The 13,814-nt window shown below is 38.0% G+C and overlaps 1 protein-coding gene across 1 annotated transcript in view; it reads right to left on the reverse strand.

Moving 5' to 3' along the window:
- TLN2 (talin 2) overlaps positions 1-13,814 on the reverse strand; it is a gene marked incomplete at its 5' end in the record, with an annotated part of 116,469 nt that overhangs the window by 74,179 nt on the left and 28,476 nt on the right. The window contains 9 exons of the mRNA XM_082321027.1: positions 1,084-1,186; positions 1,828-1,956; positions 2,900-3,034; positions 4,422-4,535; positions 6,442-6,555; positions 7,776-7,904; positions 9,003-9,169; positions 11,514-11,808; positions 13,317-13,484. Of these exons, the coding sequence (XP_082177153.1) occupies positions 1,084-1,186; positions 1,828-1,956; positions 2,900-3,034; positions 4,422-4,535; positions 6,442-6,555; positions 7,776-7,904; positions 9,003-9,169; positions 11,514-11,808; positions 13,317-13,484 (1,354 nt within the window). The remainder of the gene's footprint in view (positions 1-1,083; positions 1,187-1,827; positions 1,957-2,899; positions 3,035-4,421; positions 4,536-6,441; positions 6,556-7,775; positions 7,905-9,002; positions 9,170-11,513; positions 11,809-13,316; positions 13,485-13,814) is intronic.

The following is a 13,814-nucleotide window of genomic DNA, read 5'->3' on the forward strand; positions in this document are numbered from 1 at the left end:
ACCTGCACACACTCAGGGCTTGCTTGAGCACACAACAGTTTTTCCATAACAAGGCAGTGTGAGATAGAAAGGAACTCATTGCTTTGTAGGATTTCCCAACCAAATAGCTCTTATAGCTTGATGTTAAGTGATATACTAGATTCAATTATTCGATTATTCGATATCAGCTGCAAGTATCTGTATTCCTTCGCCAGATACCCAGTGCTAACTTCTGCATAATTGTGATAGAAACACGAGCCATCTTAATGCAATTATATCTGCTTCAAATGAAAGCAACTAAGTTATGTAGCCCTGATGCAATTATATCCAATGAAGTGGTATTTGCCATAATGCATTTTATCAGTAATATTTAAAAAAAATCCTACAGTAGCATTTGCATCAACAGCTTTCATTTCTTACAGAAATAAGCAGACAGAATATTTTACCATCTAAGAGTAAACCTTTTTCCCGCCCCTGCAAGGAGCATTTTCCTTAATGTGGTTTTGGTTCCTAAAAGTACAGGTAGAAAAACAAATTGCAGAATCTGTGTGCCCACACTCCCTGTTGGCTTTAACTCAAACTATGAAAAGGTGATCAATGAGTTAGAGAGACTAGCTGCATTATACGTGTAAACTGGTAACATCTAGTAAGAGATGCAGTTTTAAACATCACCAAGCTATCCCAAGTATGTTTGCATCCTGTGCTTCAAAAAATATCCAAAGACCCTTTTAGCCTTCTGAAAGGACACAGCAACATTTCCAGTGGCACTGACCTTTAAATTGCATTACATCTTAGCTCTGTCCTTCACGGAGGTTGTGGCATGTATTTACAAAAACAACCGATGTCTCAATCTATTCTGATTATATAAAGACACGCAACAGATTGCAACACTATTCTTTTATGAAGCACATTATTTACTCTAGCAATTCCTAGTAACTTGCCACAAAATTCAGTATCAGCATTAAAAAAAAAAAAAAACAAAAACAAAAACAAAAAGAGAAGTGAGCCATTCCTTGATTTAAGCAGTCTGTGATAAGAAAACCTTCTATCAAGTATTCTGTGGAAAGCAGAGGTTTCGCAGAGACATTATGAATAAAACGCTACCTGTGTAATGCTCGTTGCCTTGAGCAGCACAAGTTAACAACTGGGCCATTGATGAACCAACTGCTTTGGATGTACTTCCCAGGTCCTGAGCGCATTTCTCAAGCTGTGAAAAAATGCAAAAGGACAAATTTCTTTGTTTAAGCTCAACTAAAACACACTTGTTTTTTAAACAGTATTTAAAAATTCCTCATTCCACAAAAAACAGGCTTTTACTTCAGCTACCGAACACACACACAGTTTCTCTGAAACCTGATTAGCATGTTTTCCCTGTCCAGGGTGAAATAAATTAACATATTAGATAATATGAACAACAAAACTATTTTATAATTAGCAATGTAAATCAATACCTCCATCTGAGAAGAAGTGTGGTTTTTTTTTTTTTTTCCAAATAAAACATTTCACTTTCTAAGCCTACCAGCACTGGTAGTCTTAGAACTATTGAGTTCTCGTCTTTGTCACTATTGAAAAGAAAATCTTTTTGACAAAAAAAAGACCGAAACATTACTGCTACTAAATTGTAAATTGTACAATAGAGAAGGAGGCTCTACAATCCTAAGAGTAACTCTGCTACAGAACATGCTTCTGGTGTAGCAGGAATATATAATGTTTTTAAGAGAATTAGTGCAAAATCCTATCAGTGTCATCATTATCCAAAGCCTCATGACTTGTTTTGCCTCCAATACTTAAAATTTTTAACAGCTAACTTTGATTGTTTTTAAATGAAGAACATCCTTCCTCAATTACAGTTTCTCCTGGGAGAGGTTTTAACTGTCCATCCACAGCTGCCATCTTCGCATCTTGCAGTTCATTTTTGAGTGTCTGGACTGTATTCAAAGCAGAATCGATTTCCATTGGGCCACACGCTTCATGAGCCTATTCAGAAATCAGATTAATATCACTGTTAGCCACTGTAAGCCAGTATCAGAAATACTAAATGTTTAAATATATAATCTCCCCCTCCCAAATTATTGCTCTCATGACTTTAGAGGCCATTGTGGGCACTTTAAGTGTTACACATCATGGATTCCAAACTCCTGCACAATATTCTTAGCTTGTGAATAGAATAACAGACTGTTAAGAGCCATCAGGGGAGTGAGATGCACTTAGCTTGTGTACACATACCTTCACACTAGGCAGACCAGGTACTGAGAAATAACTGCTGCAGTCTGGACTTCACCTTTGACAAATAGCCTAACTGCATTGTGATTAAAGTCACACGGAACCCTACATCAGTACCCAAGCTGGAAATTTTAATGTTAGCTCAGGTGTAGCCACCGATATGCTACAATCCTGGTTTTGGGCCTCAGTGTACACACAAAAAAGGAGCACACTTTCCACTGATACTTTTGTTTTTTAAACCCATACATAGTTTAGAAATCCATGCGTGAAACAGATAGCCTCTGCATCCCCGAATTTTAGTGATGATAGCTCCAGTTCACAATCACAATATTGACCACAGCAGTGCCATATCTGGGTTCTCCCCAGCTTGGCAGGTGCATGAGATACGGTCCCCTTTCCCTGCTCTCCTTCAAATATAACAGCAGCTCAGAGCTTTGATATGCTGCTCTGTGTATACCCTTCTCCTGTCTTTCTGGTATGGAAAGGGTAGCACAAATTTTTCAGTTTTCTTGCCACTTCTCCCTCCCCTTTCTATTATGACACAGAAGCCACCTAGGAATCTGAGCAAACCGCACAAAAAGCAACACTGAGCATGAGCCATTCCCTTGGGGGAGACACAGTGGGCCAAACAGGAGCAAGCCTGTGACCACCATCCAAGCCATCTTGCTTTAGCTGATCAAGACTAGTATTTGCCTACCTTCTGGGAGGCGGTTCGTAGCTCTGCTAAGCTGGTAGCAAGATTCTTCGCACACTGACTTAGCTGCATTGCTGCTGCTTGATCAGTCACAGTGGGGACCGCAGCTTTGGCAGATGCCACCATTTTACTTCCAGGCTGTTCAAAGAGCAGTGAACACAATTGGTTTTACTAGCTCATTTTCTTTAAGGAAGGCTTAAGGTTCAATAAATAAACTGCTTCCTCCATTCACACACTCATGACGTTTCTAGATCTTCTGTAATGACCATTTCGTGCACTTCCCTGCTCCTTAACCATACACCTTCTAGATCCCAGCCTTTTATTCATATGCTGCACCATGTCATAATTCCACATTTCAGTGTCCTCTGCAGCAGGACTCATTTGTGCTTTACTAGTACAAGGACTACTACAATGACATTGGTATCAATGTCTGCCTGAGGCATTTGAGTACTCATGTAGGCTACTTAAAAAATATTTAAATGTGCAGTTCTGCCATTCAGCATCCATGTGGTATGAGCAAGTCTGGGTGGCACAGATGGCAAATTTGTCTCAATGTTTCTAAATAGTAAACTCTGCCAAAATTCTATGAATTGAAAACTGTAATTCAAGCAATGACTCTTCACAGGGTTTGCTGCTAATACCATTAAAATACTTTGCTGATTCTCACCATCACACATACAGCCAGAGGGGAGATGAATCATTTTAATGACTCCAGAGGGTATCATATAGCAAAATACTCAAACAGAGAAAGAGCATTGTTTGCAATACCTCTGCTACATAGGACCATAAAGAAACTGCTAACAGCAACCAATGAACGGATTAATTTCCATTCTATATTTAATGCAGGACTAACTGGTGCCAAGTAATGATCACGTCATTACACAGAGAATTGGTTTCTTCTGTTTGTTTCTTGTAACATCAACAATAAACCCAGTAGTTTTGTTATCAATGCTCAGTTTTTTTGTTTTGTTTTTTTTTTTTTTTAAAGGTGCTTTGGAAGAAGCACAGAGTCAAATCTTGTGGTTTGTTCAAAACTTCAATGAAGATCCATTACATATGCAGGCTAGTATCTAAAAAACCATGGTAATATTCCCTTTTATTTGTGAAGAACTTTGGAGCCTATTCCTGCAATGCTAACTTTACTTTCACTAACAAAGGTGACAACAGCATCTCACACATTCACACCTCTGCTTAGAAAGATGCTGAGTTCTCTCCATTTTGTTATTTAAACTCTTTCCCAGAAGGCAAGTGCCACAGCAATGAATGTTTCTTCTCCATACACTTCAGTTGTCTTGTTAATTTTATCCTCAATTTTGGCAGTTTTCACTCCCCACAGATTCAACATACTTCAGCCATCTGACCCGAGGAACTAAATTCTCTTTAGCTATGGCTCGCACAGTCAGTGATGAACTTCTTTACATGGTTCTTAACAGTTTACTGCTTATTTATCACAAATAAAAACATACAGCACTAAAAAACGCTTTTTGCTCGGATGGAATCTACTGCAGTGATTGATTCACTTCACCTGAAGGAAGTTCTGGCTGGAATTTATTAGAGCAAGCTGGGCACTGAGGTCTTCTGCCTGAGCTTGACTTCCTCTTACACCCTGCACCAACTGAGGAATGTGGTCTGCAACATTCTATAATAAACAAAGGGAGAAGCTTTTAGTAGATAAATCAAAACTCTGAATCCTCTGACACTAAAGCAAGCCCTCTCCCCACTTGCCTTAAAGACAACCTGTAGTATTCACAGGTACAATACTCTTGTGCCTTCACAGAATTTGTTTAGGATTCCAGGGAACTGAATTAATACACGATAGGCTTTTTCAGAGACATTCTACTTTTACTTAAGAAATCTTTATTCAAGCTACTCATTAGTTTAAAGATCCTACAAGACAATCTAAGATTTCTCTGCAAAATTATGTGCACAAAGCATTTTGAATTACTTCCTCTGCATGTTCAAATGCCAGCAGTGGAGATGACAGATTTTTCAACAGAATGTCTTGCTTTCAGAATAACATTGTCTTTTACACACAAGCACCTCAGCCTACTTTTCCCTGACTTCTAACAATACAAACTTTATAGTACAGCCGGAGCATTCTGAAGTGTGTATTGCTAAAACTTTATTCCTGGACTGCCCAGATTCATGGTCCTTGTCCATCCATTTCACAATAACACTTACTTCAGCAATGCAATACTATTTTTTTTTTTAAAAGGTTAAAAAGTAGGTATCATATCTTCTCTGTTATCTAATAAATCATCATCAAGATCAAATTAGAATGAACTGCAAACAATACAGTGATTCAGCTTTTTTTTTAATTCATACTGAAATAGCAGGTGCCTACAACACAATCTTGAGATGTACTTGAGCTACCTTATTTAATTCCAACATTTCTTCAGAATACCACCATGACAACAAATAATTGCTGAATGTTAATGATTTAACGATGCCTTCTTTAATGGTTTTGTTCTCAGTCCCCACATAACTGTTCTTCCATCCAGAAGAAAACCCTTTTGCAGTCTATTGTCTTTTTCAATTTTTTGTTTAAATGCAGTTTCTTTAAAAACCCTGAAGCAACATTAGTCAGAGCTAGAAATTAAGCTGCCAAATGTAGCTTAAACACAAAAGAGAACAGCTTCTCACCAGGCTCTGAATTCTAGCATGGAACTATAAAAATGTGCTTGACTTCAGGCATACCTTGAAATATGTGGTCTTGGCAGCTTTAACTTCAAGCTAGGAATCATGTTAACCCCATAGTAAGGTCTATAACTTATTTTTTACAGTGACATTTAAGGCCCCAGCTGCTTGTAGGCTGAACATTGGAATAGCAGGATGAGTGTTGTTAGTTATATAACCAATTATATAACCCATACATTAAACAAGGATTTCACTCCATCATAGTATAAATCACTATTGCTACTCCATCCTTCATTGTGGAAAATTCAAGTTACCTTTATTCCACAGAAGACCTCAGACCCATTTCTCTGCATGTATCATTCAACGGCCTGTTTTGATGATGATACAGCTACTCATCTGCTGAAGAGCACACTCGCGTGCTGAACGCATGGGCAAGACTTCTTGGCAGTGTACAAATTTCTGAGCAACTGGAGCCCTCCACACAGTGCTTCTAGTATAGCTCTGCATATACAGTAGTGCTGACTGTTTTGCAGCAAAACTTTTACTTAAAGCACTTGCTTCAGGTGAATTGGTTGTTGCTGAACAGATACATGCTGAGGTATATAATAAGCCTGTCCATCCTTTCTAGCAAGGTGTTTGCAGGGGTATTTGTAACAGGCAAGTACCGCACTTACAGTAGCTAAGCTTTTCAAAGCTCTCCATACAGTAATGCCTGCAAACTATGGATAATACAGTAAATGAAGGTTCTCCAGAATCCATACAGATGAATGTATGTGGTGTTGGTTTTGTTTGTGGTTTTTTTTGTTTTTTTAAATCTTCTTTTGATGTTGCAACAGTATTATTATAGAAGGCGATCTTCAGTTCCCCATAAAGCAGAGTTATTTTTCAGTGGGTTGTGATATGTTTACCTTACAGCTCTGCACAAGTTGCTGGTGGGCTGCTGTGTTCTTATTTGAAACAGCTGCATTCTGAGAAGCTGCAATAGTCTGAGTAGCAGCAGCTGCAGCTTGTTTAGCTGCAATCTTTAGAGAAAAAGAAACAGAATTAAATCAGTGCTAAAAGTCTGAGTAATTCATATTATAGGTAACTTTGACAATAACATCTTTGACAGATTAATACATTATATCCCTTTATTAATTTGATTTGCCTTAAGGAAACTCAGAGAAGACCTTCTTCAAATATCTAGGAGTCTTATTATCAATGTCTCCTGATTACAAAATTAAAAATTCAACAATTTATCCAAGGTATTCCAACATGTTGTACAATACTTTCCTTTAATCGGCCCACTAAATACAACCAAGAATGAAGTTCATTCTCATCGTTACACATTTCACTCCTTTGTAAGGCAGTATTTGTTATAACAACAAAACAACAAATATCCTTTCTATAAAGCTTTCTTGCATGCAATTAGAAAATGGAGACATCAGCTTTTATTTCCTGAAATACTCCTGATTTTTTGTTCTACCCAGATACAGTAATTTAAATGCACTTCTGGAACATGATTACCTGCTTAGATCTCCTTGTTTGTCTAATCTCATTGCACTTAAATCAGACTACTGTAAAACCACAGTTGGAAACTAGGAACTACGAAAGGCTTCTTTTTTTAATCTGTCTTTTCTATATTTTAGCTGAGAATGGGAAGATCAAACCTTGTCTACAAGACAAACTTAAGAGATATTTTATCCTTAGTGCACAGTGAATTGCCTTTCTCCCCCTTGGCTGTGCTACCAGCTATGATGTATCTTTTCACTTTTGTTTCTGCTTCTTTGATTCTCTGAATAATTTAACAGTTTAATTGGATTGGTGCAATTCAACATATCTTTGTACGGAAATTTACATGAAACTCTGGCAGATACTCTAGCAAAACCACCAAAAGATATTGTGTGTAAATGACAGATCATACAGATAAATTAAAACAGTAATGAAGTAGTTTCAGCTCAGCTGTTTTAAACCTCATCTGTTTTAATTTTATGACTAAGCCACCATCAAATGCCTTCTGAGTCAAATTCTTACACCAGCTTACTACATCAGTGATACAAGTTGCTCAGTTTTGAGCATTATAGTATCATATGCTGGTATCTCCAATTCCAAGCCTTGTACTCTGGAACCAAGCTTACAGTGCTATCATCCTATGCTTAGCACTTTTCCCTGAAATAAGCATTTCTACTTGCTTGAAATTGTCTACAGATACTAATTATGAAAACAGAGTAAACTGAAAATTCAACAACATCTGGTTTCCAACCTCTAATCTGTTGACAATTTTCTTCTTGATGGCATTCTGTGCAGCAGCATTTGTAGCAACCCGCAGACCCTCTGCTGCTTCTCTCAGACGCTGCTGTTGATCCTCATTTTCAGGATTGGCTGCAGCTCCCTGCACAAAATTTCAGAGCAGAAAACATGGGCCTCAGTAAAAGTTCCTGGAGAAAATGTAGATGAATATCAAGGCTTTAGTTCCAGACAGTGTCTGCTACATCAGCCTTTATTTTCCTTACATTATCTTAACCAAAGTTAGAACAACATTAAAATGTTACAAGACTTTGAAGTGGAAAATTTATTGCTAGTGCAAGGTTGTTACTGTGTATGTTAGGTACTTTGAGGGAGGGAGTTGAACATTTGCTTCATATACTACTTTAGGTGCTTGGGAATAAAGCTTTTTTAAACTGCTTCTGCTATGATCTGTAATAATGTAGTTTGATTATATGAATGTAGGTTTTGAAAAAAACAGTTTTTAAAATTCTCAATTCAATATGCCTTTCAGTAACTGCAGTCCAGACCTGGAGATTTAACATAGTAGGTTTTCTCCATTTGAAGTCTGAGAAAGTACTGGAACGTCAAGGATATGCTCTGTGGCCAGGCGTATGGACCTTCTAGAGCCCTAGCAGAACGGCTGGCCCTGATCTGTAAAAATCATTCAAGTGCAGGATCTGGGAAACAATTCAAAGAACATATTCCTCCCTAGTGGATTTAAATAGGTTTCTAGCACAGAATGGAAAGAAAAGGTTAGATATTTGCCTCTTTTGTGAGAAGAAGGGGCTGAAGGGGAACAACACAGGCAAGATTCCCCAGGTGGAGGAAACTCTTCCTAAGACAAACAGAGGCAGAGCTGCTTTGTTAACGGCTTTTATAAGAGATTGCTATGGGTTTGTTGTCCCATTTGTATTGCTAGACTGGTTACGAGACTTTTCATCACAGTGGTTATGGCTGGTGGTAACTACCCTAGATGACTTGAGTCATGACCACCCTCCACACAGGTGAGCAGAGCAGTGCACAAAGGGTTTTTAAAACAAAATAACCCAGGTAACTAATAAATTGTTTTTCTGAATGTACCTAGTCATTAAATGCAGGACATTTACAGGGTAAGAAAAACCGTCTCTACTATCAGCCAGATCCCATCTATAATAGCCCACATACCATCTCTTCTTTGTGTATAGCCATACAATTTTAAGTTGACAGCTCATTTTCCTGGTACCTTTGCAGCTTCAACCATGCGGGCTGTAGAATCTGCCAGGAGCTTTGCAGCAGCTAGAAGCTTCTTAGAGTTGTCCATGTCGATTTCTGCTTCGGCATCTGACCTCATGGCATTGACAAGATCAGAAGTGGCTTGAGCCAGCACCCTGGCCTGCCGTACCATTTCACCTGTGGTATACAATTATATTTTTACTTTCCTTCTCTCTGCATTTCAGTTTCGGTTTCAAAAGTCATCTCAACAAGATGAAAATAAAGTTACATTTGCTGAATTATTCTTTTGACTTGAAAATGATACACAAGTAGTTCATAACTTAGAACCTTCATAAACAAAATCTTGGATTGCAACATAAATGAAGGAAACTGCTACAGCGGAGATTAAGAAAAAAGGTAGTATTTGCATTCTAGATAGCAAGACAACACCCCAAAATTAATACTTTAAGGTAATTTTGAATATACAGTTCAGGGAAACTCTTGGCTCAGTGAAGGCTAGTAATTTTGCTTTCAAATTACAGTCAAGATTTCTCCCCTTTAATAAAAATTACCCATCCTTCACCTATTCTTCTTTTGGGAAAGTTCTTTCGGGAATTAATTTACTTTATATTAGACAGAGATGAGAACTCTATCAAAAGAGACTCAGCACCAATTAGGTGGTTTTGGCCAAAAATAAGGTGTATATTTAAGACACTGGAGTCATGTTCTGGTCATGGTGAAGCACAGAGATGAAACAGCAATGTTTCTGAAGTGGATACATACCCTTTCCAGAGCAAATTCATTTGGTCACTGAAACGTACACGTGAACTCCTTCATAATAGACTTGAACCCATAAAGCCTTCGGCTTTCCTTAGGTTATCAAACCAAGTAAGATGTGTTTAGGTCTAAGGCCTAATTCTTTTCAAATGCTCTTAAAAAACCATGCTGAAGAAAACCAAAGCAGCATTTTTCTCATGTGATAAAGGTGACTTGTGGGCTTCAGAATTAACTGCCTTCTTGCCAGGCTCCTTTGGTCGGGCATAGGCAAAAAAAAATTTAAGTTTTCTAGTTGTTATCAACTATTTCCCAGTATGCAATTCTGCAACTAAAATTTTTACCAGTAATGGCTAACTCAGCTCCCAGTCCAAATATTCCACCTGAAAAAATCCCTTTAAACGCCCTTTCTTGCAGTATTAAGCCAGTAAATCAAACAGAAAGAATAACGCGCTTGGGCAATAATACAGCAGTCACAAGCCAGAGCCTCTTTGCTATTACAATTGTGACCGCAGGAGTGCAATGATAAGTCGGAAACACCGAATGGAATCTGAATGCCTTCTACTGAAAACTAAGTATTGCACAACAAGATATTTGACTGTGAACTGAAAATAAATGCTATCCAAGATCATCTCTTTTACTGCATCCTTCTGTACAGAAGCCGAATGATAAGTGGCAGCTAAACATAAAACTTGACATGCTTTCTTGTGCACATCTACAGTCATTAAATTCCTTAGGATAGCTACAGAGCATGAGAAAACTTTTTCCTCAGCTTTCAATTGGAAGACTAAGAGTGGTTTAGCAAATATTCCCGTGCATCTTTTAAAAAACTTCATCACTCAGATTTCTCATAAAGAAGATTCTAGGGTCCAAATACACTGAGAATTTCACTAATTACTTCCCTGCACATGTTCCTCTAGAAGAGTGCTGAACAGCTGAAATGACAGTTCCTTAAAAAGAGAAACATCTGAAAGTTTTACCTCTTAAACATAACAACTAAGATGACTCTACAAGGAAAGATCAGTTTGTTCATATCATCTGGAATGCGAATACAGCTGTGACTGAAATATTTACTTTCCTGGCCTTGTGTTTACTTTCCTGGCCTTGTGTTTATATGACACGAAAGAAAAGACCAAAACCATACTATTCACCATAACTGCTTTTAAAAACTGATCCCATTTTAAACTTTCTATGATTTGTCTTGATTTCAAGTTGATACTGCCCCTTCATGGTGTTCTACTTCATAACGTTTATAACTATTGAAATTTCACCATTCTAACTAATTTACTGGTTCTTTACTAAAAATTCATATTGGATTAGCTAAATGTTAAGCATCTCAAGTTTTGGTTGGTTCTAGAAGCTGCACATTTTAGAAATGCCTTAGGAAAAAGCACAAATAAGTTTCAAAATCTGTAACAAAATCTAAGCATAATAAAAATCAATCACTGGGAATTATTCACTCAGGTACCTGTCTTCGTATTTGGAGATGAGAAATTGCTATACAATTCTGTGAAGTGAAGCAGTGGTAGAAAACAGACAAAATACTATAATGATCCTTTAGCATGATATTGATTGTTTTCATAGAATATTCATTCTATCTAGCACACAGCTATGTGCATTTTGCTGATTTAATATTACAGGTTGCATGACGACCCATCACGACAGCACTAGCCTAGAAGCACACTTCAGAGAAAGCTTTTTACTTGGATTATTTGAAATGTGCAGGTCTCTAAATCATGGAAAGCTACTGTCCATTAGAGAAACTTACCAGCATCTCCCATTGAACTGAAAATACTCTCTGTGACACACATGATGGTATCCGTAGCCTGGTCATAGCGTCCAATGGGTTCTCCCCTGCTCGCAAACTGGCGGACATGCTGCAAGAGGTCATTCAGGGCTTGGCTGACAATGCTGGCAGCTGCACTGACCTGCTTCAGTAACTCAGCGTCATCTGTGGCAGCCTGGCAGGCCCTCACACAGTTCTCCACTGAACGGTCTACCAGTTTCCCTGCCTCAATCAGCTGTTCCTGACACACTGGAGAGCTGATGGTGGGACTCACAACCTGCATGGGGAAAGGACACAAAGCACTCAGAAAAAGGCTTATTTGCTGATTTCCTAGCTACTAACAAGTGAAACCACTACTACATTTTTAATCTTTAACTTACCTGGTTTTCCTAGACAGAAAACCCTGAAAGCGGGTACTTAAATAAGTAGCTTCAGACATCTAGATTAGGAATCTGGGCTCTGCATACCATTAATTCAATCTCAACTTAGATTCTGAGAATGGAGGCCCCCACCTTGTTTCATGCTTCTTCAGCAGCTACTGAACTGAGAAAACACTGGACAGTGGCTCTGGAGGGCAAGCATGGGCCAAACTCCTCCAGAGTAACTATGTCCACTGGCAGACCTCTGTACCCTGGGATTCCAAATAAAATGAAATCTTAATTGGACTTGGTCTTGTAAAGCCTTCTTATATCAGCCTTTTGTTTGTTTGTTTAAATAAAAGTAGTGCTTGACACAAGCCAAACAATGTTCTACTTCTGGAGCCACAAGATGAGTAATTAACCCTGTCATCTAGAGATTAGAAACAACCCCCCCCTATTTTGTTCAGACATATCCAGACAGCTTTTAGCAATGGGGAAAACTGTGCATATCTTATGAGGAAAACAGGATGCCACTAGGTGTCTTATGCCATATTGAAGAAATTCACAGGCAGTAAGAACATCAAGTCTAAATAATGAAAATTCATATACATGCATTACAAAAAGCCCTTGCAGCCAGAGAAATAAAGTAGAATATATTGAAAATTTAATACCTAATATTGGCTATTAATTTTAACAGAAGCCTTCTGGATGTTTCACAATAGTTGAATACCCATTTCCTTGCAAAAGATGACACTGCAGACTTCAAAAGCAGCATCCAAGTAGGAAATGCGAACTGTTTAATTTTTAAAATTAAATGAGTGTTTTATTTATTTATTTTAAGACAAAAAAGGCTGCAGAAGATGTAATGCTCCAGTTGCAGACTTCAGAATTTGAGGTCTGATTTCAACTTCTTTGTAATTTGTTTAGACTGAATATCAGTACTTGGCTAAAAGCAACGGATCTATTAAAATGAGTGGGCTATTGTAAATTAGTGCAATATATTTAAAATCAATGATCACCAACTTGATTTTATTTTCAGCAAGAATACCAACTTCTAGTTATTTAGCTTTAGATGAGGTGAACCCATCCTAACTCTAGGCTTTATTAGAAAACTTACATAGTCCCCCAGGCAAGCTGTGCTTCTTGAACTAAAATTTTTTGCTTTTTTATTTTATCGATATCAGTGATTCATCAGATGGGCTCTGTTATCTGTGGAACCTTGTCTGGAGATTACAGCAACACCTCACAGCCTCTGGGCTCCTGATTGCCACTGTTATGGGTGACAATTTATTAATCAACAACTTTGATATTGCATAAATCTAGAAATATGATATCAACACAGTATATTGCCTGAGACCATTGGAAATACAGAGAAGCACACACTTAAAACAATGCCTTGCCACCTCACCAACACTGCTAGCCTCACCTTCGCACAAGCCACAAGCTGGGAAGTAGAGAGTGCACACTGTGTAGCAGCAGCAATGACCCTGTTCTGCAGGACTGTATCCTCAGCGACCTGTGCTACATTCTTGGCCTTCAGCACTAACATGGCAGCAGCGTTTGCAACAGCTTTGGCCAGACTCATCAAAACATCCTGGTAAAATAAAAGGAAAACTCAGTCTTACGAACAAAAAAGTATATACTTTGTTTATATTAAGATCAAGTCTCCTGAAGGTAAGAAGTTCTCCTGTACCGAAACTTAAACATTTCATTTCGTGTAAAGCAGCAAACACGGCTATTACTCAGAAAACTTGACAGTCTTCTGTTCTCAGTACAACCATTTCTCGATTTACATTATCAAGTTACTGGACTGAACGAGTATGCACTGTCAAATTTTGAATTGACTCAGAGTCCATAAGAACAAATCTGTGTCCCAAATTGCAATGTGCTTATCTTCATTTCCTGAGAATATACTATTAGTACA

The sequence above is a fragment of the Platalea leucorodia genome, assembly GCF_965183815.1.
Source record: "Platalea leucorodia genome assembly, chromosome: 9".
In the NCBI taxonomy this organism is placed as follows: domain Eukaryota; kingdom Metazoa; phylum Chordata; class Aves; order Pelecaniformes; family Threskiornithidae; genus Platalea; species Platalea leucorodia.